Consider the following 24,698-nt stretch of genomic DNA (forward strand, 5'->3'; position numbering starts at 1 on the left):
TTCTACAACGGATGAAGAAAGTTTTAATTTCTTTTCACATTAAACATTGTTCACCACAGTCAGGTAACAGAAATTATTGTAACATTGGTCAAAATGACATAAAACTAAGGATAGATGTTTGTTACGAGAAAACCTCATGTAATGGGAATGATGATGTTAAATACTATATTTCTCATGACAAGATACAACTTATCTTGAAGAGGAACCAAATAAGTCAGATCAAGGAGACATGCTGAGGTTTTAATAAAGAAGAAAAGCTTTGCCTTTTCCAGGATACTTCAAGTCTAGGACAATTTAGGTAAAAGACATGAGTTAACTAGCAAGTGCTGGGCAGGGTCACAGGCCTGTAGCTCAGGTTTTATTTACAGGACTGGCCCTCCGCGGCTCTCGCCTTTCAGCAAGCAAGCTGTTTGTGGCAGAGGGACCTTCAATGGGGTATGATCGATCGAGTTTAACCGGCAGGCAGTCCAAGGAACTATTTTCAAAGGGATGGTTGAGTATTTTCACGTATACACTATTAAGGCATCTAAATTTTTGGTGTTTCCTGTATATAATTTTACTGCAGTTTTCAAGTTCTTCTTTTCATCTTGCACAGCAATGATGTCAGGTGCTGAGTGACGCAATTCTCTACTAACGAACCAGTTTATCCATTTTGCAAACTCTAAATTGAGGTCTTGTGAAGGGAAATTTGTAATGTGGGAACACACAGAAAAATATATTAAAAACCAATAGAGAATATGGTTAACCATCATAAAATTTCAATCACAATTAAATGTAGTCTTTAACTCTGAAGAAACAGAAGAATAATTAGAATTAAAATAGGTATTAAAAATAATCACCAGTAGTTTGTATTAGGAAAGAATACAGCCATAAATGGCTTAATTGCCCAATTAAGTAACTACCAGATTCTTCTTTAGTCCACACTAACAGAATTCACATGTGAGCTAGTCAACAAAGCATATAAATATCCAACATCTCTTGAATAGAACATCTTAGTGATAACAGGGCCTATACATAGTTCTACCCATGGTCGTGACTGTGCACAAATTAACCAGGTTAAATATCAGAGATACACTGGGATGCCTCCCAAACCTAACAGTGGAATATTAAACAAATTTTTAAAAGATTCAGAAATAAAAACTGAACAATTTTAACATGGATGAGACAGTGCTTAAACAATTATCAACCTAATCAAGACCTTTAAAATTACCACCAAAATGCACTACAATATTTTTTTTTATTCAGTTTACAGAAAGAATCTATAAGTACAGGTTGCAGAAGGAAAATGTTTAGTGCTATTTACATTCATTTTAAAACTCTGCTCTATACAAATTTAATTCTGATCAGTATGAACAATATTTTTGTAGGTCTACTGCATATAAAGCCTTTTCGTCAAAGCATTAACAATGAATAAAATAACCTGATTACCTTTAAACAAAGCTGACCGTTTGAAACGATTTACACTTACTATTTGTAAGGGCCGTGGACACTCATTTCAGTACAGAACATAACGTCAGCCTGCAACTTCATTTTTATAAAGGCTAAAGTTATTTATATGGAGCATTGTTCTATATACTACACGCCAATCTATATTTAAGTTCTATAGTTAGGTATTTTATAAGTTTTTTATTAAATATATTCTACATGTATTTGTAATTTCATCCAGGAAGAATTTCTTCCCAGTGAAAAAATATAAAATCTTTTATATTTTTTACAGGTTTAGATGAAACTAGCTCATGCTTTAGTGCTGTGCAAATTGTTTTTAGCATATCAATTTTTAAATTATTGGTACAAAACAAAAAAATGGCATCCCTAATCAAGTGTGCCTTGAAAATCAGCTTTTGATTTTAATACGATTGCAAGCACTAATATCCAATGCAAACTACATAAAGAAACAAAATTAGTCCTATGGAGAATTTTTTAATTTTAAGAATTCATCTGAGGTCTCTAATGAGTAACTGTGACACTGGACACAGAGATGAGCAATAATTATGGAAAAATTCAATTTGCTGATATTCAAATACACAAAAGTGATGAATAAATGAGGTTTTCTAACATTTCTGTGCAATCACGGAGGTCTACGAGTGACTGGAATTTACCCCCGCGTTGAGGCTAGGACGCGAGCTCGCACCCCTCTCGTGCTATGTGAACAAGCCCTCAGTCACTGACTAGACTGCACATGTTAAAGGAAAAACAACTAGTTTCATCAGCCCTCTGCTGAGTAATTTCAACAAGAGGCACATTTTGTTTTTTCACTTGTTGCAGTGAGAACAGTCGCACTCAGCGTAGGATTCTGTGCCAGTGCAGCCGCCATGGCTGACTTTGGTAGAATTTACCCAACATTTTAGTTTCTTTTCCATTTTTTACTCTCAAGTTGGCCCAGTAATTAACTTCATTCATTGCTGAGTGTCTTCTAGTGTGGATTTGTATATATGAGTATACTTCTAGGTACCATGAACCATGTTATAAATTCTGCTGATGAAGAAAATAACTGTCAATCTTTTGTAGTGCACACAGTATTTGGAACACTTGATTTTGTTAGTTCTGGTGATGAAAATTTTTGTGGCAGCAAAATCGTTTCTGCTATGAAAGATAACTTGTTAACTTTTCCCCCAAGATTGACTTGCATTCAAAAATCAATACATTTTAAAACTGCTCAACATAAACAAAAATACTAGAAATAAAAAATCATAGTGAAAAATGTTCTTGGTTCTTTTTACTTTCGTGAGAAAAGATGACAGTGCTCAAGTGACAGTTCAGGTCCATGTATTTACAGGCAGACCCTTCTCCTAAAGGTTCTGAAGCGACGCTGGGTCTCCTCCGGCCCAGCAGCATGAAAGACAAAGACTACATCACACCACACCTGGCAGACAGTGTTTACAGGATTACACAGCAATTACTCTCTCCAGTCTTTTCGCGATTCCTCTGACCTAGGGAAAAAGAAGAGAAGCCTTGTTTATAAAAATGCATGGGGAAAGGGGCGTAATAAGAAACAGGATTTTTCCGTTTAATGTTTGCATTTTTTTTAATTAAAAAGCTATATTAAATACCCTTTTAATTTTAGCCTGTTTCCAAAATGTCTGGTTATTTGCTTACTAACAAGCTCCATTCATAAACTATGAATAGAGTTTCTGGTGACTAGTTCTTAGTTAGGTCTTAGCAGTCATCCACAAAGTCCCCTTCCCTCTCCACTGAGACGCAGCTCCAGGATGGATGGTGGCGTGACCACCTCATCCTGCGCTATCCTCCGAAAGCCTTCCCGGAAGCAGAAGGCTTCCACAGGGCAAGCAGTGTCTAGGCCAGATGGCTGAGGGGGTGGGGTGATACCTGTCTTCACCCCCAAAACAGAGGCCCCCAGAGGTTTCTAACATATACGCCCACTTATCTACCCATACACCCTAGAGATTCCACAGTCCGGCCCCTCCCTCTCCTCTACCACAAACCAAGATACACACACACTCACACACATAAACACAGAGGAAAATCAAGGGACACACTGAGTTGGTTTGACTGCTAAGAACTAGTCACCATAAACTATGAAAACTTCTTTCCCTCAGAATTTCCAAGAAAAACTGAGCCATTTTTGAATGCCTGTCTCTGTGGCTCAAGTGAGAAACTTCTCTAGTGCATGGCTTACCTTGAGAGTTTGGCTCTGGCAATGTCTCTCTGGCCACCAAATGCATCACTGTTGTTTTGCCAAAAGGAAGTTTTAATGCTATGTGAAAAGTAGAAGACAACTTGTTACATATACACCAACCTGTTGAAATCACTAACCAAAATTGAAACCATTTTAAAAATTGATTGCTTTTTGTATGACTTCCTCAACAGATGGCACTTCTTACCAGATAGAGCATCTCTTACAAAATGAAATTAGGTTAATATTATCAGAAACAATTTTTATAATTCAGAAATTATTTAGCTATGGCTATCAGCTTGACACATATATACATGTTGTTTAAGGAAGGGGACAAGAGAAAATGCATAACTGGTTAATATTGGATAATCTTTAAAGGACAGAAGGAATTTCAAAAAATTTTTAAAGAATACTTTTTCTAAATTAGGGGGAAGTTTAGATTAAGAGACATTTGTTTCTAAACCTAATTATGTTTAGTCACATAATAAAATTCCTGCACCAAACAGGCCACTATAATGTAGAAATAGAAGAAATGACAAACATAATTTTAAACATAATAATAATATAATAATTTTATGATTTTTAACCTTATATTCTTCAATTAGAAAATAATTTTCTTAAAAAGGTTACTTTAAAAGAATCACTGTCTTGGCATTATAAGTAATCACTGTTTTCTAATCAAGTCTTTAAAAGGTTTTTCTCATTTGTAAGTAATAATTTGTATTATGAAATATTTCAGACACAGACCAATATAACGTACCCATGTATCCACGAACCGCTTACACAAAAGCTGCATGGTAAATCCCTTTGTCACTCTGTGTATAAAATTAGAAGCAGCCGGTAGCTCTAACATCTGGAGTCGTTCCCATAGCTGTGACCTTTTAGTTCTGACATGTCAAGCTACTCTGTTCACCACAAACGTAAGGCGGGCTCAGCTCACTACTCAGCAAGCACGGCCCTCCTGCTGCTTGCTCGTTAAACCTGCTCTATAGGATGATGGCTAAAAAGAGCCCTAATTATCTTCAATATTCCTAATAGTTCATGTCGTCAAGGTGAGTTTCCGTCTTATGTAAAGCTAGCCAGCCACTACTTGGTCTGTTCTCTTAATTTCGAAGTTAAAATGAAGCATCATGGCCCCAAAATACACACTAGGCTGAAAAAAAAGGAGGGCCTTTATTGGATAATCTCCTAGGCCTGATTTAACACTGAAATGCAAACAGGACTTTATATTATTAACATTTCACTAAATGTGTTGGGAAAGCCCGACTGAATTTAAAATGTCCACATACCAAGCTGTGTTCCACTCTCACACCACCTTCTTGACCCCAGTACGCCAGACCTGGGTTACAAGTGCACCCTGCTACTTACTGACTGTAAGGTGAGTTGTGAGAGTTCTGTTGTCCCCTCCCTACGCCTCAGCTTCCTCTACCTAAACTGGAGATAGTAATTCCGTCACCTGCCCCCTACCGCTGTATTGATGAAAAGAAACAATCCAAGGAAAGTGCTTACCTCAGGGCCTGGCACAAAAAAGCATTCCATAGATATTACCATGACCATCATCTTTTTGAGCAGCAAGGAAAACAGATCTCAGAGAACAGGTAAGTGAACTGAGATGTAAGTCTGGAGAAATGTTGGACAGGCCTAGAAAGCTGCTGAGGAGCTTACTGTTTGAAGCTACAAATTTGATTGACGGGGACTTAGTTTTCTTCTCCATCTGAATTTTAACTAGAAATTGTAGATACTGATACTAAGAGAAGGTAAAGAAAGAGGGATACAAGAGCCAAGATGCTTCCTCTCCTTCACTGTGGTGCTTCTGCTTTCTACTGTGACACTGCACAGTATCCAGGACAGAGGTTCTCACCCTTTACGTAAAAATTACCAGGGATGGCAAATCGGTAGTAGATCGGGAGACGGGGAGGGGGGAGAGTGGGCATGCAGAAATCTGCATTTAAAAATAAGTATCCGATGCCCACAGGGTTATACATACAGAGCAAGTCTCAAGCCGTGCAAAGCAAGCCTAGGCCTCCTCCACACTAGCCATTCAACTACATGACCCTGTGTGCCGTCTCCTCATTATGCACATTCAAGAATACAGGGAGACAAAGAAAAACAGTGACCAAAAAGCCACAAATAGTTCAAAGTTATTACCCAGATTTACTGATCAACTTAAAAGGTCTAGGTTATATTCCTATGCTCTTTGTCTAAATCACTAAGACCAGAGATGGTTTGTTTTTGAAAAGATTAACAGCAACATAGAATGACAGTAATAACGTTAAGTCAATCTGTTAATCGGTCAAAAACAAATTCCAAAAAAAAGTCAATAGTTTGATTTTAACACAAATTCTATTATCTTTAATATGAAGTTGGAACTTTGGGGCCACAACAGAGACGTAATTAAAGAATTAAGTTGATAAGAAATTGCTCATGTAGATCAATACTCAAAGGGAAATGGAGTCTCAAGACTCATTCGTGGAGTCAATAGATTAATTCAATCAACACTGACCCATCAACACTACAAGAGCTTATGTGAGGCACAGACAATCAAAAAAAGCTAAAATATGGTCCCATCCTTAATGAATGTAAAATATAGCCACGGACAACACATTAAGAATTGGTCCATGTAACTACACAGAGAGCTATAAAGAAATAATAATAACAATAACTACAAACCAAAAAAGCTATATTTTAAACGGCAGATACCTTAGGAGATAGCAGCACTTTTTAGACCAGTGTTATCACTGCCTCCAAAACTTGGCTGTGTGTAAAATTACACACTGAAACACTCCATCTACTTGATATTGTCATAATAATCATTTGCATTCATCTACTCCAAGTCATACAGTATTTTAACAGTGAATTTTATGTGTTTCTACCATGTAATACCAGAGCACCTTGAAGGAAGAGATTCTTTTTCAACCCTGTATCTTTAATTGTTCAGCAGTGTTGGCACATAAGAAATAAATACATGCTGAATAAATGAATAAATGAACGAAAATATTCTACCTTTAAGGAAGAACAGATTAAACATTTCGATTATTAGGTTTAGAGGAAAAAAGTCATGACTATATGTAAAGAAAGATATATTACAGTAGATCACTTCCTTTGCCTACAAATTTCTAATTCTCATAATATATTTGAAATACTTGTACTTAAATAAAAACAAATCCCGCTGATGGTAGAGAATGTCCCCCCAGAAGGGGGCACTATTGAGCTACATTTCCCCATTCACATATAAAGAGCAGTAATAGCTAACAATTAAAGTGTTTACTATGTGCCAAGCACTGTTCTATGTGCTTTGAATATATAAACTAATTCAACCCTCCCAACCTGTGAGGTAGGCACTATGGCTATCCTAATTTACCGATGAGGAAACTAGGACAGAAAGCAGTGAAGCAACTTGCTCAAGGTTACAGAGCCAGTAAGTAGTGGAGCTAAGATACAACTTAGACAATCTGGCTCTAAAATCTGCTCTTTCAGTCACTACATTACACTGTTTCTCTAATGTTACTCACTTACCTTTATTCCTGCATGATTAGCAATTACATCAGTTAGAGTCAAACTGAAAACATACCTTCAGTATTCTATTTGAAAATCCATTACCATAAACTTTTCCTAGTTTGTGTGTCTCGCTTTAACTTAAAAATATTACATCTAAATTATATTATCCAGAAGTACACTTAAATTACATTTATAAAATATAGGTATGGACTCCCATCTATAATGGCTTAGAGTTTATTCTACAAGGCAGTAAACACTTAATCACAGTGCTAAAATTAAATGGAATGCAAAATGTAAAGAAGTAGACATATCAAAAATTAGGCAAAATTCACAGAGTTTGAAATTATATATTTTTAGTAAAATCAGACATTAGCATTTAAACAAACAAATGAATAATGCTGCCATGAGACAGGCATTAAATCCCATTAGAAAGGTAACTATTACCTCCTAATGTGACATTTCCATGTAGAAATCGTCCTTGATAAATAAGGCGTAGAATATTTGGACTGCTGACCTGCTCTTCTTCCCAGTCTGGAAAGAACCAGGGAATTGTTAGGTGCATTTCAACATAAAATTAAGGTATTAGTGCATTGTTCTAAAATTCGGCTCCAAATCAGATAGAATACATCAGAGAAGACACTTGGAGCTTCCTAATAATTGGAACAGTCACTACCCACGCAATCACTGTTCTTGCTATTCTCATTAAATAGCAAGAGCTGCTTAAGACTAGTTTTTGCTTCTTAAAGAACACTAAAATGTGCCAAAATATGGTCCTGAAGTTTAAGAATTAAAACAAATGAGTTGGGGAAAATCTAATCCTAGTTTAAAAAATGTCAGTTGAAAATGTTAATAACCAGTAATTAACAGAAAATATTATAATATTACCAATATTTGTACCTTTTAAAATATATATTTGAAGCTGAAAACAATAGGTTTAACAAAGATTTTTAAAAGAATTGATATATTGATATAGAGCATAACAAAAAATTATACCTCAATAACTGGAAAACAAACATTTAAAAAAACAGAACAACAAAAAAATTCACAGTGTTTACTTTTGGGTAATGTTGATAACTTTACTGTTTTTTTTGAAGCCAATTGATAAACATTACAGAAGACACAACTTTAGTTCACTTTACCCAAAATTCTCAGTATAAACTTGAAAAATAACAGATATTAGAAGGTGCTATATAAGTATGAAAGCTAGGATAATGTACAAAGAAAATCAAAAGACAAACTGGTAGGTAGAATGAATAACAGAATGTTTCATTTTAGTGTATAACTTACATTATAGTAAAATATGGAATATGATTCTGTTAAAATAATGGTTTGAGAACACTGGTATCATGACAAGGTATGGGGTTAGTAATTTTCACTAGCTTGTAGATACAGAATTTGAAGCTCTGATTTTGAAAGATTCGAGAATTTCATCATCATCTTCCTCAAGAATTCTAGTATCATGTGTTTGTTTCCTATAGAAGCTCCTGTTTTCAGGAGATGGTAACTGTCAACACACAGACTAGTTTAAAATAGCCTGACGAGCGAGGGACAGAAGAGAAAGGAGGTAAGTAGAGCACTTTTCTTCTTGCCTTTTTTTGAGTGTTCACAACGATGAATATGAATTTGATAAAACCAGTGCCTGTCAATGACTCAGCACAACAGGAATGGGTAAGGAGAAGTGAAACCCATTCACTCTCCCCAGGCCCCCGTCCCATCCCTCCCCCTGGGGTGTCTCTGTTGCCTTCTGACTCCAGGGCTCCCAGGTCCCTCTTCTCCAGAAGAAAGAGTAAGTTGTCAGCTGTTAACACTTTCGTATGGATTACTTTGAACACATCACACCCAAAATTATTGTTTAATAGAATATTTCTCTTTTTTTTCCCTTTAGCATTGTTCATTTTATTCTGTCATGATAATTTCTACCTAATCTAATTTTACATGGGTCAAATTGTATTTTCTGTTAAATGTCCTCAACGTCAAAATGCCAGGGTTAAAATATTCTATAATTTTTCTTTTGAAAATAATTTTCATTCAATTTATTCAAACTAAAAAAAAACATTTACCCATCTCTCCCCTCCCCCTGCCTTGTGCAACCACCAATCTGCTCTCTGTTATCTATGAGCTTGGCTTTTTTTTTTTTTAAGATTCTAAATATAAGAGATATCATCCAGTATTCATCTTTCTCTCTCTGACTTATCTCACTTTGCATAATTGCCCTCCAGGCCCATCCATGTTGTTGCAAATGGCAAGATTTCACTCTTTTTTTAATGGCTGAGTAATATTCCATTGTGTATGTGTGTGTCTCTCACAATTTCATCATCCATTCATCCACTGATGGAAAATCAGGTTGTTTCCATATCTTGGCTATTGTAAATAAAGCTGCAATGGGCATAGGGGTGCATATATCATTTCGAATTAAGTGTTTTCATTTTCTTCAGATAAATACCTAGAAGCAGAATTGCTAGACCATATAGTAGTTCTATTTTTCATTTTTTGAGGAATCGCCATACTGTTTTCCAAAGTGGCCGCACCAATTTACATTCCCACCACTGTGGCTGGGAATGTACATTGGCTTCCTTTTCTCCACATCCTCACCAACACTTGTTATTCCTTGTCTTTTTGATAACAGTCATTCTAACAGGTGTGAGGTAACATGTTGTTATGGTTTTGATTTGCATTTCCCGGATGATTAATGATGTTGAGCATCTTTTCTTGTGCCTGTTGCCCATCTGTGTGTCTTCTTTGGAAAAATGTCTGTTCAGGTCTCCTGCCCATTTTAAAGCTGCACTGTTTGTTTTTTTGCTGTTGAGTTGTATGAGTTCCTTGTATATTTTAGATATTAGACCCTTATCAGATATATGAATATTTCTGGTCAAGATATAAAGACAAATGACAGTACTTGTCTAATTTACACGGAAAAAAAATTCTAAAAATGTTTAAAGTATTTTTTTGAGATGCAGAAACTTGATGCCACATGTTTCTTTATCCTACACAGACTGTCATGATTCTCATGTGCTTCTGTGGTTTAATATGCTATCTTCCTTTCCCTCTCAGAGGATCTGAAATTTAAAGAGACCTATAGAAGAACAATGCTTACAGGAGGAATTTCAGCTACTAGCAACATATATTTAGTGGGTTATTTTTTGGAACTCTGACCCAATAACACTATGTGCCTGACTATTCCATCTATTAACAATATTCCACTAAGCTGCACAAGAATATACCCAAGGAAACCAATCACTTCCAAAAATATATTGCACAAAGTACTTCCTTCTACTGATTTAATATTCACTACACTTTTATTATTAGCACCAATAAATATTTACATTTGCTGACCTTTAGTGCATTATGTGATACAAAGTAGACCTAGATTTTTTAATATTTTATATAAAATAAAAATTATTATTTTTATTCCCTGCAGTATCTAAAATTGCTGAGTAGAACTGGCAAACTGAGGAAAAGATTGGGTTCAAAAACTTTTTCTATGAAAATAAGTAACGTAGAATTGATACAGCAATTTCCAATACTGGTAGATGGTTTGGGAAACTATGTTACAGACCTGCACCTGAATCTCACCTTTGTTTACCATTAATCAGGATACTTTAAGGAACTGAAACTAATTTTAATGTCTAAGTCAAACAGTTACAAAGGTGAAAGTGTTTCCATTACCTCAAGTTATAGCGTAACCCTTGTAGCCAGGGTTGTAGTGCCCTTTTCTACAACATGCCCACAGATGTCAAAAGCCTATCTTCACCTTCCACCCCACAAAAGTCACAAAAGGCGTCTTTACACTTAGTACAACATCACCACCACACAGGTATTTAAAAACGCTTTCCATACTCTTACTTATCTACCCTGCCTGGCTATGAAGAAAACCCAGTATTCTAAGAGCCCAAGTTTAGTTTACTTCAGCTTAAATTCTGAAATTCCTTCTTATCTATGACCTCTAGCTTCAGTCTCTTCCTGATTTAGGAGGTAGTGTTGACTTGTTCCTTGGTTATCAGCGAGAAGAAAGATCCAGTCATTTGGAAGTGTTTGTCTAAAGCAGTATTTCTTAAACTCAGGTCTACGAATCCACAAAGACAGGTTCTTAGGGTCTCAAAGTCCTCTTCAATAAGTTCTAGATTGTGTTTTCATTTTTATGATAATCTGCAAGAGATTATCTAGATAATTCAAATAATTACCTTACAAGCAAGTACAGCCTTGGGATTTTAGTACCCACGTATGCATTTTAAGTTTATGATTGTACTGGTGCCAAGCAGTACTTCTTTGTCAAGAGGTCAAGAAAAGAACAGAGGTTGACTTAATACATAAACGATGCATTCTTGTTAAGTGAATGTTGAATGACAATTTGGTACACTGTGTGAATGAAGGTTTTGTGGTGAATCTGCAGATAACCGCCTTCTCATACAGCAAGTAGTAGCAGAGGCATGACACACTCAACAGTACCATATTCATGGTGCAAGCAGTGAGTCAGTTTTAGCAAAAGTATATCATGTGGCACATTAAAGTTGTTAATTTGAACATTACTGGTTTTAGAGTTATATTTGCATTTTCTTTGTAGATCTGTTTTAGTTTTATGGTTGTATACAAGTTAATAAGGATAAAGAGTTAATTGAGTTATATGTCTCTATCCTTAAAAATAAACATTATAACAAAAATAATTTAAGTCAGCATTAGGGAATCTACAAGAATTTCTTCCTGTGAAGAGTTCCATATATTTTTTTAGGTTGAGAAACACTGATCTAATTGATTCATTTTGTATACACTGTGTTCTTTGTTAAAACAAGTCTTGTGATTTAAAAGTCCAAATCGCTTTGGTAGTAAAATTAAGTGAAATCAGCTGGAACAGTCATATCACTATGGTACATGCCATTAAAAGGGTCAAGATGACTTGGGTTAAGTTCAAAGGAAGAACATAAGCTAAAGACTCACTTGAGGATGGCAAGACAGTCTTATTACATAGAAAAGAACCAGAGAAAGGAATACCACATACACACACCCCCGTCCCCGTGCCCAAATTTTGTTTGTCATGGATACTGGCTTGAAAATGCAATGTATAAATGGATTTTATACCTTCTTGACCTTGTAGTAGTTCAGAGAACACAGGAAGTGACATGAATTAGAAATTAACTTTGTGTCAAGCTCAATTTTAAATAGGCTATGTATAGAATAGACCAAAGAGAATGTATTATAATTTGTTAAAGACAGTTTTTCTTTCCTTTTATTTGTGTTTTGGTATAAATAGGGTTACTGATATGAAAGTGTGTATGTGTGTGTGTTAGCTACCTTGTGTATTTTTTTAAAAAATAATTTTCTTCTATCAATACATTAAAACAGCTCTAAAGCCAACCAGGGCCTTGATGCACTGGCTCTGTTATCATTCTGCAGTGAGGGAGCTGAAAAGCAAAACCCAGGAAGGACGCAGCAACCCCCTTAACTTTAAGCCTTGTACCCTCAATCATTTGTTTGTTCTCTTTTATTTACTTACAACTTTTTCAAAATGTTTATGAAACAAGGTAGGGCATGAAGAATTACATTATTCATTCCCAAGAGAAAAATACCACTCACCCATTGGCCAATTGTCATACACATGCTTTGCAATGTCAGAAGCAGAATCATTAGGAGAAAACAGGAACTCTTTTGTTTTCCCGCTTACCAAGATGAGGCGCAAGTTTATCTGAAAGAAGACAATGATTCTTTTAATATAAATCTTGAAATTTTTAAAATAAAATAATGACTCATAGTCTTTTCATTTCAATAACATTCTCAGTTATTACTAATGCCATTTTCTGGTTTTTATTTACTTAAATTATAAAAAGATTCTTTTTAAAGAATGAGAATTTGAGACATGATTTTATTTCCATTATTTAATATATACGTGTGTGTGTGGGGGGGGTAATTTACCATAATAAACGAACAAAGGAAAACCAAAATTCATTATACTTTTAAACTTAACTACTCCAGCAATGCTCAGAATTGGACTTTTACAGGTTATCAGTATAACTATAAAATACACATTTTCCATTGAAAAGCTAATAGAAGTGGTTACCCTGCAGATCACATCACTAAACAGGAAAAATATTTACTTGCTAATCTGCTTCTTAGAAAAAAGAGACAAGAATTATATACAACTTTTTATCCTATAAAAAATTTTCAAACCTAAACAAATTAACCAGAAACTATAATTTTAAAGAACTTTATTAGAGTTAATAGAGGATTCAATAATAGTAGTTACTTTAATCCCAATTACATGATCATTCATTTCTGTGGGAAGGGGTGGAGGCGCTATGTGTGACAAAGAACAACAGATTCACCCTCACCGGAAAACCTAAAATGGACGAGATCCACTGGATTTACAATTCCAAGTCAATATATATTTGCTTATACCAATCTTAATATATTTTCCAAAATGTTCACTTTTTCATTTTTATCTTTGTCCATAATTAATGATATTATTTAAAACCACGATATTCATTCATTTCCCCTATAAGTTACAGAAATACAAGTGCGGTTTTCTGTACCTCCAGGCCTCTGTTAAGAGAGCAAATAACACCTTCTTAAAACTTCCAGTCCTGAGCTCAGCGCTGGGACTAGCCTAGCTTCTTTATATATAGAGAACAGAGAATGTCATTGTACCAGTTTGAATTGTGCCAGGTCCTAGGTTACCCAAGCTCTCCTCCTCAGTTATTAACATTTTTTTTTTCTTACCAAAAAAACCCCAGAAAATCTTTAAGATGACAAAGCCTACAATGAATAAACCGGTACCTACTGCAGCAACACCAAGACACCAGGTCACTGATTTACTATCTGCCACCACCGTGGCCATTGCCACTCCCAGTGCCTCACCACCTTGAAAATGTACTGAAAGCTATAAAATAGCTCCTCTAGAAAAATGCTATATGCAAACAATTCTGCATTCAATGGAATGCAGCTGGATTCCACAGTGGATGGAGTAGAACTGGGTTCCATGTTAGAAACTGTATTCTAACTGTATGTACACTAGATCTCAATTTTTAAAGTATTTTAAAAGATAAAAGAAAAAGAAATTTACATTTCAGGTGAAAAGCCCTTTCGATATGTCCAATATGAATTTTTGCTGCCTTTCCTAATTAAAATGAAATTAGACCAAAGAACTTAATACAGGAAGAGATCTGATGAAATCACACTGCTATAAAGAAGTAATTTGATTCAGAAACTCTAAGTTCCATTAGAACAAAATTCAAGTAATAGTTTGCAAGAATGATTATATTGTAAGAAAGCATCACCTTATTTATCTCCTATAACAAGTAAGTAATGAGTGATTCCCAAAGCAAGAAACCTAACATCTACACAATACAATGTGAATTTTAGTTCTCACACATGTATCACTATTCAAGGCTGTCTCTTTATGTGTGAATATTGGTAAATATATATTTGCTCTGAACTTACATGGAATCTTTTAATAGCTTCAAACTACTGTGTAACAGCCCTTCAGTTATTAATGCCCAAGAAATTATGCCCTTCATAATGGTTCAGCCACATGTGTCTGCTTAACCAGAAAGAAATATAATTAAATTCAGGCTTCCTAAGAGTTATGTAAGTGATATGAACCTACTATTTCCTGGAATCAACTTTTAAGTTTAATGTTAATTTCTATTGAGCTTTTCTTCAAATTATATTTAAAAATAGCAAAGAAAATAGGGAAGGAGGACTTAATCCTTATCTTCTGTAAAGTTTACACTAATACATACTTTAGATTTTCCCTAATATCCATCAATATGGAAATGGAAAAATAAATGATAGCACATCCTTACTATGGAAATTTCCCACAGTCATTAAATGACGTAAGATATAGGTCTATATGATTTGACATGGAAAGACATCCACAATATATTAAACAAAAACAAAATAATCCACATACCTCCACCCCATAAATACATAACACTAAGTACATTCATGCTGCAAAGTTCTTGGCATTTCCTATTTTAAAACTGATATAATCACTGTCACTAATAAACTGATATCTCACTTTCATATTTAAAAGTCAACGGTCTAACAAATTTATGTTTATCTAGATGTTCAGAATGTTGAAAACTTTTGGCCTGTAGATGTGTTTGACACAGGTTAAAAAATATTTTTTTAAATGTTTACAGGTGGGCATGAACTTTTCAGTTTGACACACACCCTAGTAATCTCAATATACTCACACTGGTCTGCTTCATACACTTATACCTGGCTGGCCCCAGAAAACATTTAAGTTTATAATTCGTGGTAAAGTTTGAAAGTGGCTTTGGGCTACAAAACAGAAGCAGAGTAAGATTTTAAAACCTACTTAGAGGGAAACTAATCACCCCTTTGGGTGGGGAAAGGGGAGAACATGACAACTGCAAGAATAAGTCTAAAAGTACATCAATCTAAGAATTTATCAAATCTTACCATTAAACTATCTATAACTGACAGCAGCAGTTAAAGACTGCATTTGGAAAGAAGCTTAAGTCCAAAATTAAAACTAACAGCAATAAACCCACAAAATTAAGTGGCTGAGTAAAGTAACACATTGCCTGAGACACTTCCACTGCCTGGAACAGTGCCTGGCACATAGTAGGTGTTCAACCAGTATTTGTTGACTCACTAATATGCCAGTTTCTTCAGTTTGAAGACTCAAGTAGAGATGTAGACTAGATAGGTCAGCACCAAGATCCAAATCCAGGCTTCCACATTCTGGGCATTTTATTAAATGACAAGTGTAGTAAGTAGAATGAGAATGGATAGTAATTTTGTGGTAGTGACATGGACATGTGGATATTTCAATGTGTAGAACCCTCAATGTTTAATTTGTCAGGGTCTGGATCTTTAGTGTCAGCAATATGCCACAATTTATATAAATGCTATTATTTAGTAAGGCACTCTGAAAAGTGAAGTTAATCTTGAGCTACCATATTAACATGTATATTGTGCCTAGTTTTCAAATGAAGATAAAGACTGGGTTTATTGATATGTTAGATTAACAGATGAGTCTGGACTTGTTCCTATGCTTATATCTATGTGACAGCCTTGTCCCTAGACTAGAAGCATGAATCTATCTGCCTCAGTATGCAGTCAAGTTTATCTTAGGACTGTAACACCAAGGGAGGAAAACACTGAATTCCCATCACTTCCTTTAGAAGAAATCCTGAAAGCAATCACCCAAACATCTAGCTACACAGGTTGGTCAGTAGTTAATTGTTCTTATATTACAGTTAGAATCTCTCAGGCTTATTCAGATAAATAATGTCAATTATAGCTCCCCTCAGTAAATGTATAGCAATTCCTACAAATTTCTTTGTAGGAATTTTCTTTTAGAAGATTATGTATTCATTATTTAAATACTTATTAATGAAAGACCTTTTTACTTCTTTGAAGCCAAATCAATCTATAAAATACCTTAAAAGAACCTCTGCTTGTGAGGTAGTGGGATTCTCAACACATCAACAACGGGTTACAAACAACACTCTTATTGACAGCTTAAAATGTGATATACTGATATACATACTTATCTAAAAACAAAACTGCTAATCAGGACTCTGAATGACTTGGTATGAGATGGAGTTCCTATTATGTAATGAAATTCCCAAGGGATGGCACTGAGCTCATCCAAATGAATTATATATTTTATAATTACTTTTGAGGCAAAACAAATCAAAACAAGACTATTAGTGTGGTAGAACTACCATGATAATTTCCCATAAGGCCAATGGAAACAACAGAAGCTCTTCCATGCATGTAAGTTCAAGTTAAAAAAAAAAAAAAAGTTTTCGGTCAAATTGATTGCCATTCCTATTTGTTAGATTATATCAATTTGGAGAAATCTCATCTAGAGCTTAATTCACTCAACAATTTGTTTTCAGTTGGTCAGGATGGAAAAATTTAGAGGAAGGAAAGAGCGGGGATGGAAGATGGGATTAACTGGAATATAAACGGACAATTAGGAGATGGACCATGCCCTTTAAAAGAAATATGAAAATATGACTGTTTTCTACAAAAAGATCAACATGTTGATCAAAAAAGGAACTCCTGACTTCCCTGAGGGTCTCTGAGGAGTAAACTGAGTCCTGGGGCACTCTACTCCACTTCCTAGGGAAGCACCTTTGCCTCTGCAGTGCTCATTCCTGCCTTTTCTGCTAAAGGATGAATAAGTGGCCAGTGGGAAAGATGTCAGACTTTCTTTGAAAATCACTTTTTAAAAGCTCTCAATTTATCTCAAGGGGATTATACCCAGTTAAAAAAAAAAAGTCAATCCAAAGGGCTACATACTGTATGATTCCACTGATATAATGTTCTTGAAATGACTAAGGTAGAGATGGAGAAGAGACGAGTGGTGGCCAGATTTTAGGAAGAAGGGAAGGCAGTGGCTGTGTTGATAAAGGAAGCACAGGGATCCCGGGGGTGGAACTGGAATGTGTGCTGCCATGTTAAGTGGCACATGAATCTGCACATGTGATACAACTGCACAGAACTAAGTACACACAGACACAAATGAGCGCATGCAGAACTGGAGAAATCCGAATAAAGTCTGTGGATTTTATTAGCATCAATTTCCTGTTGGGCTACTGTACTAGTTATAAGATACTACCATTAGGGAAAAGTAGGTGAAGGGTGTATGGGATTTTTCTGTACTATTCCTTGCAACTGCATGTGAATCCATAATTACCTTGAAATAAAAAGGTGTAAAAACAAGCGCTCAACTTGCTAAAAATTTATATGGTATTATGTTTGTCTTTACTTATTTTTCTTATTTTCATTTGAAGGTGAAAAGTGCTTTTTAAAACATAATCTTGTATTAAAATAGCTACTTGATCTAGAGGAAAAAATATGAACCTACCATTGACTTAAGACAAGGTATGAAGCTGAAAATAGATAAGCATCTCTTTGCTAGAGTCATGGATTGATAAACGGCATATTCTGAGTTTTTGATAACTGCGTGTTGAAGAAAATGGAATGAAGGAGGAATGGGCTTATGCTTCTACACAGGACGGACTTAAAGCCAATTATTCAAATCGCTGCAGCGCCTAAATAGGATGATTATATATTTCACTAACTTTCTTTTAGCTGTTTATTTATCCAAACATTTTCTGAAACAGACACTATGTTTGGTGCCTGGATTACAAAACATTTAATATGAAATCCCTGGAGGATTTCATACCCTTGAAGCTATGAGACATACAAACATAATTATGGAGGACAGGCGTGGCTACAAAATGCTCAACCAATATTTGCTGAAGGAACATAAAAGAGAACAGAAAGGAGAACCTGTGAGCTGGAGATTCCAGGGTAGGGGAAAGAAGTAAAGATGCTACCAGCTTGCCATTTTTTGTGTGGCTTACTACATACGCACCTAGTTAGCACTAGCCTAGCCCGGCTCTGATGCAGGTGTTCCTACCCACGTTTCAGAGTTGTGGGAATGAGTGTAGAGACCTTAGTAAGTGGGAAGCTGAGAGCTGAACCCAGCGCACTAACGACACAGAACCTGCTGTCTGCCATTCTGCTCAAGCAAACCAAGTGGTCCTGGCGAATTCCTCACCATGGTCTCCATGATCATTCTCTGTCATCTCGATCACACCTGCCCCCATTGTGCCCCAATGACAGGTACCTTCTTTCAGTTCCTCAAAACTGCCAAGTTCTTCCCTGCCTCAAGGCCTCTACCCAGGTTGTTCCTTCTGGTTGGAACGCTCGGTGGCCCAGGCTCCCCACCCCAATCCACACACACTCTGGGCTTGTATGTTTGAGAGGGGACGGCATAAAAAATTCTCCTGAGCCTAATCATCCTGGATGAAACGATAAAACTAAATTTTTGAAAAAAGAGCAGGAGAAGAATTTCAAAGTAGAACTGAAGAAGCCAAGACAGCATTCCTACTTTTTACTGGAATGAAGGAGCAGTCCTATTTGTGAAGAAGTTAATATAAGGCATTCATGAAAACAGATTTTAACTTCTAAGAAAATACACCTGAATTCTTGTCTCGGAATTTACTTGTATTATGTAGTCATAAACTCAGGTACACTGAGACTTGCTAAATGGATTAAAACTATGGGATCTTTTTCTATCTTCTTTTTAACACTTAAAATGATGTAGAGTCTAATATACATGAAATATTAAATCTTTAGAGGTAAAAACTCAGTGGGATTCCTTATTTTTAATTGTAGAAACACTTACCTACCCTGAAAAATAGGTAAAGGGGAGGTCAGAGAGTTCTCTAGCTTAAGTTCCCAAGTAAAACTTTTACAACATCTCATTTTACTTGGAATGTTAATTTCCAGAACATTTGACTCATTTAAAAACGTAGGAGGGCTTCCTTGGTGGCGCAGTGGTTGAGAATCTGCCTGCTAATGCAGGGGACACGGGTTCGAGCCCTGGTCTGGGAAGATCCCACATGCCGTGGAGCGGCTGGGCCCCTGAGCCACAACTACTGAGCCTGCGCGTCTGGAGCCTGTGCTCTGCAACAAGAGAGGCCGCGATAGTGAGAGGCCCGCGCACCGCGATGAAGAGTGGCCCCCGCTTGCCGCAACTAGAGAAAGCCCTCGCACAGAAACGAAGACCCAACACAGCCAAAAATAAATAAATAAATAAATAAAGTAGCTATAAAAAACGCAGCTTTCTAAAAAAAAAAAAAAAAAAAAAAAAAAAAAAAAAAAAAACGTAGGAGAACTACATCCCAAAGCCAACACTTAATGCTTTTTGAATTACATGAACCCATCAACTATTTATTCATTATTTTTTGACCACTGAACATGAATAAGAAGCTGCTGGACAATAAAAATGAATTGATAATAATAGTGAATTAGCCTACTTGCTTTCTATGTAGATTGACTTTTTTTTTCATCAGCGAAGAAACAAAGAAAATGTTGAGTTCTTATAAGTACAATTTAAAATCAAACAATGTAGCTTAAAATTTATACAGCATTTAGTGCCTGGCACATAGTAAGTGCCTAATTAACTCTTATCACAAGTCACCTATTACCATCGTCATCATAACCATCATCAATTTAGTAAGTCATGTAATACTAACCACATGGTGCTCTTTCTTTAGATACTTTATAATGTACATTTACTTTAAAATAAGTTTGGGAAACTTGGATAAAATTAAAATTCCATGAGAAAACTGGATAATATATTTTCTTGAGAATCCTTGAAAATTATGCTTAATATTATAATTTTTCCTTCAAGTTCTAAATCCTATAAACTTAGAAAACATGTTAGTTCTGAAATTAAATTATGATTTTGCATCACTTTAAAACCTGACTATAGGATATCCCTTTAAAACTTGCCCCTAAATAGGATACAAACTAGCTGCTTTAACAAGATTTCAATATGAAATAGTAGCAGTCTGATTTCCTATACATACTATCAACTAAATAGCAACTTTGAATGAAAGTAAAGCACTCTCTTTGGGACACTGGGTTTGTATACAGGGAAACCCTTGTTTTGAGGATTTTTAGGTCTTATAACTCACTTTAATAAGAACAACAGTTCAGTACAATTGTTTCTGTCAACCAAGCACTCAATATATTAAATTACAGACAGGAGAAAGGGAAATGGCAAAAGCAAAGCAATAAAGGACACTGGGGAAGGGACAGAACGTTTTCTATATTCATAATATACATTTTCATGTATTTCAGGAAGGTGCCAACTTTCTTCTCTGCCCATCTCTCCTTAGTGGAAATACAATGGTGTAAGTTTTTTGGCTAAAAGCCTGAAATCATGAGAGAAGAAACTAATATTTATTGAATACCAACTAAGTACTAGAACTTTTCCTTACATACATTGTATTTTGGCACCTACTATATAGCACTTTCTCTTCTCTCTAATCACCTAGCTACTCCAATAAATCCAGGTATGACACAGGGTGAATCTTTCAGACATCTATACTTCGTACACTTGTCTTGGCTTTGCCATTATTTGAGGTGTATGCCAGGTTACATTTGAGGTTCCTGTGGGTGTCAATTCCCAGATCCTCTTCCTCCTACTTCTTCTAAGCTATTGTCAAATTCTCAGTACTATAAATGCCATGCCTTTTACAGTATTCCTCAATCATTCAACTTTTAAGATTGGAGGAGTCTCAGGATTCATCCAGCTCATAGACAGGGAACAGACGAGGCAAAAGAGGCCCTGAAAGACTAGCCAGTTGGTGGCAAAGCAGAACAGGAACCCAAGCCTGTCTCTCCTAGGTCAGGGTTTGCTCCAGCATAACTTCAATGCCTCCCTAAACCGCCCTCCCAGTCTCCTCTAGAGCTTTCAAAATATTGGACTTATGTCTTATTCAGATAGGCACTCCAGAAGGGCTTGCTTTTCTCTTAGGAGTCACGCAACTTTTGAGGCAAAAATACTCCTTAATCTGCTACATACTAGCTGAAAACTAATCCTGCATTTCTCTGAATGATGGAACTTCTAGAGAATATAAGTAAATGTCAAGAGGAAAAGAGTTTTCATTTACCGTAAAATAAGTTTGGAAGTGCCAGGTTAAAAAATTCAAACAAGGTATCTGCCAGGAGCTTGGGGAAGGAGGAATGTGGAGTTACTGTTTAATGAGTAAAGAGTTTCAGTTTTTCAAGATGGAAAGAGTTCTGGAGATGGATGGTGGTGATGGTTGCAGAACACTGTGAATGCCTTTAATACCAATGAACTGTACATTTAAAAATGGTTAAGATGGTAAATATTATATGTATTTTACTACAATCTAAACACACACAAAAAATGTATAAAACAAAATTCAAAGTTTCTTCACTGCAAAACTTCTCAGAATCTTTCACGTGCCAAAATGAATTTGTGAATTTCCAAGGGGAACAGGGGTCTATATCAGAGTATTCAAGACTGTTCTACTTTCAGCTGATATTCCCAGAGACTGAACACACAAAATGTCTGTTAAACAAGCAACTAGGCTAGATGCTGTAGAAGATACAAAGATGATCAGTAGCTCTCCAGTACTCTGGGTTTGCTCTCAAGCATTCACCCACCTCCACAGACAGTGGGGCTAACACAAGAAGGTCACTGAAATTCAAGTTTGTTTCCTTGAATGTCACACAGGAGTAGTTTATGTGACCACTCCAGCCTACACTGCTCATTACGGATTTTCAAATTTGTCGGGCGTGGTGTGTTGATGCAGAGCCTGATTTGCATGTAACAGAAAATCAGCAATCAGTTCTATGGCATATTTTATCACAAAAAAATGCTGAAACAGTTTTAATTAAAATTATCTACACCTGCTGTTAGAGGATGTCAAAATGACTTTCCTCTTTACAGCGTAACTGTGAAGTAAATATTTGCATCACTGTCAAATGAAAGGACAGTATATATCCAAAATGGTCTTTAATATTAGAGTAAAATTCACATAAGATGGACCCCTTAAAAACACACAATTGATAAGTCTTATCTTTCCCATATACTTTTTTAAAAATTAATTAATTAATTAATTAATTTTGGCTGTATTGGGTCTTCGTTGCTGTGTGCGGGCTTTCTCTAGTTGCAGCGAGCGGGGGCTACTCTTCGTTGTGGTGCATGGGCTTCTCACTGCGGTGGCTTCTCTTGTTGCGGAGCACGGGCTCTAGGTGCACGGGGTTCAGCAACTGTGGCTCGTGGGCTCAGTAGTTGTGGCTTGCGGGCTCTAGAGCACAGGCTCAGTAGTTTTGGCGCACAGGCTTAGTTGCTCCGTGGTATGTGGGATCTTCCCGGACCAGGGCTCGAACCCGTGTCCCCTGCATCGGCAGGCAGATTCTTAACCACTGCGCCACCAGGGGAGTCCCTCCCATATACTTTTTAAAAAACATGAGGAAAATGGTTTAGACTTGATGGTCTGGCTGTGGCTAGAAAAGAAAATAATTTTAATGTGTGGCTTTGCCCTAAGAAAGAAAACTAATAGTTCTCTGAGGGATTGTCCCAGATGACTGTTAAAGTCCCTTCCAGCTCTAATATATGATTAATATTAAACCAAAAGGGCAGGTTATTTAGAAATATAACCATTTTATTATGCATAATAAAAATGCGTAGGATATATAAACATTCACTAATGACCAAGTTATTCCTATCCGTCACACTTCATATTTGAATTAACAGAGACGTAATGATGTAAACCCACGGCCTTCATTTCCTCGTCACATCACTAACTCTTATCTTTAATTCCCTATAAACCAGTGCCTATTGAAGTCACACTAGTGAACTGTGCTCGTGAAGGTCACCGAGGGCCATCTAATAAAAAACATCAACTATAGATAGCTTCCTCTCATTTCTCATGTTCCTTAGTCTTTCTGCAACATTTGGCACAGTTTAACTCCTTCCTTCGTGAAAATCTTTCCTTGTTATGCTTCTATAATTCTCAAAATGTGTTTCCTGGAACACTAGCGTCCATTAAACACTAGCATCCATTAAAAACCCAGAGAATTCTTGCAATGAACAAATTCATTTAACTTTCACACAGTTGTAGTATTTAACCACAGAACCAATTTTCTTTCCCATATTACCTGTTACCATCCCACAGATCTAGTGTTCAGTAAAACACACTTTGGAGAATGCTTTTCCTGCTCCTTTGAGCCTCTTTCTAGTTGTTCTCTTTCCCCTTGTACTTACTCTGAATATGGGCTTTCCAAGGTTCCCTCATCAATCTTTTCTTTCCAACACCCTATCCAGGAGACATCCTCATCCACACCCGAGGCCTCAGCTGCCCCTATTTGGGACACCCCCATTCTCCATGGAGGACCACTTTCACTTCTCCAACCGCCGGCAACCATTTCTAATTAGAGAGCCTGCTGTCCCCTCAAAATCGTATGTTTAAATTTGAACTTACCCCTTCCTAAACAACAGGTATCCCTCCCAACTTATTTATTTCTGCTCAGCTCTCCCGGTCCCCCAGTCACTCAGGCCTGAAAGCTCAGAGCCACCATTTACTCTGCCCTATTTTTTCCTCTCCCCTCTCTGTCACTAAATTCTTTCAGGTTCTCTCTGCTGCCTCTCTCACCCCCAATCCACCCTGCACATTTCCAAACACTTTTGACAATTAAAATTGTCAGTGTGCTACAGGTAGCTAACATTTACTTATCACTTGAACGTGCTACACAGTACTTTGCATGAAAGTATGCAGTTCATGGCCGTACAGCCCTGTGAGACAGGTACTACTGTCTCCATCTTATAGATGGTAATGGGGACACGGAGGTGAAGTAACTTCTCAAGATCACAGTCATGGTTGAAACTTCTCAGTCCAATCCAACCACAGCTGTCCCTCGGTATCCACCGGATTGGGGTTCCAGGACCCTGGCGGATACCCATCTCCCTTACACAAAATGGCATAGTACAGTAAGTAGGCTTAGGGTCTCTGTACCCACGGATGCGGAACCCACAGATATGGAGGGCTGACTGTAATACTATTTCCCTACACAAATTTCTACTCCAGCCAAATTGATATATTCATTATAAATCCTCTCCTGGCAAGAATCACAGTTCTAATGCCTCCTTTGAAGCCTATGTGACAACTCCAGCCTACGCTGCTCATTCCTACCTCAGAGTTTCTACCCAATCATGGGTGTATACTGGGCTGACCCTATGTGTCCACGTTTGCCTGGAACA

At 36.5% G+C, this 24,698-nt stretch overlaps 1 protein-coding gene across 1 annotated transcript in view; it reads right to left on the reverse strand.

Annotated features, from left to right (window-relative positions):
- UBL3 (ubiquitin like 3) overlaps nt 1-24,698 on the reverse strand; it is a 70,197-nt gene continuing 45,499 nt past the window's right edge. Inside the window, exons 2-5 of the mRNA XM_036831392.1 lie at nt 12,701-12,809; nt 7,577-7,663; nt 3,638-3,715; nt 1-2,930 (exon numbers count right to left, since the gene is read on the reverse strand). Coding sequence (XP_036687287.1) covers nt 2,878-2,930; nt 3,638-3,715; nt 7,577-7,663; nt 12,701-12,809 — 327 coding nt within the window. The 3' untranslated portion in view covers nt 1-2,877. The remainder of the gene's footprint in view (nt 2,931-3,637; nt 3,716-7,576; nt 7,664-12,700; nt 12,810-24,698) is intronic.

Source organism: Balaenoptera musculus, chromosome 18 (genome assembly GCF_009873245.2).
Source record: "Balaenoptera musculus isolate JJ_BM4_2016_0621 chromosome 18, mBalMus1.pri.v3, whole genome shotgun sequence".
NCBI lineage: Eukaryota > Metazoa > Chordata > Mammalia > Artiodactyla > Balaenopteridae > Balaenoptera > Balaenoptera musculus.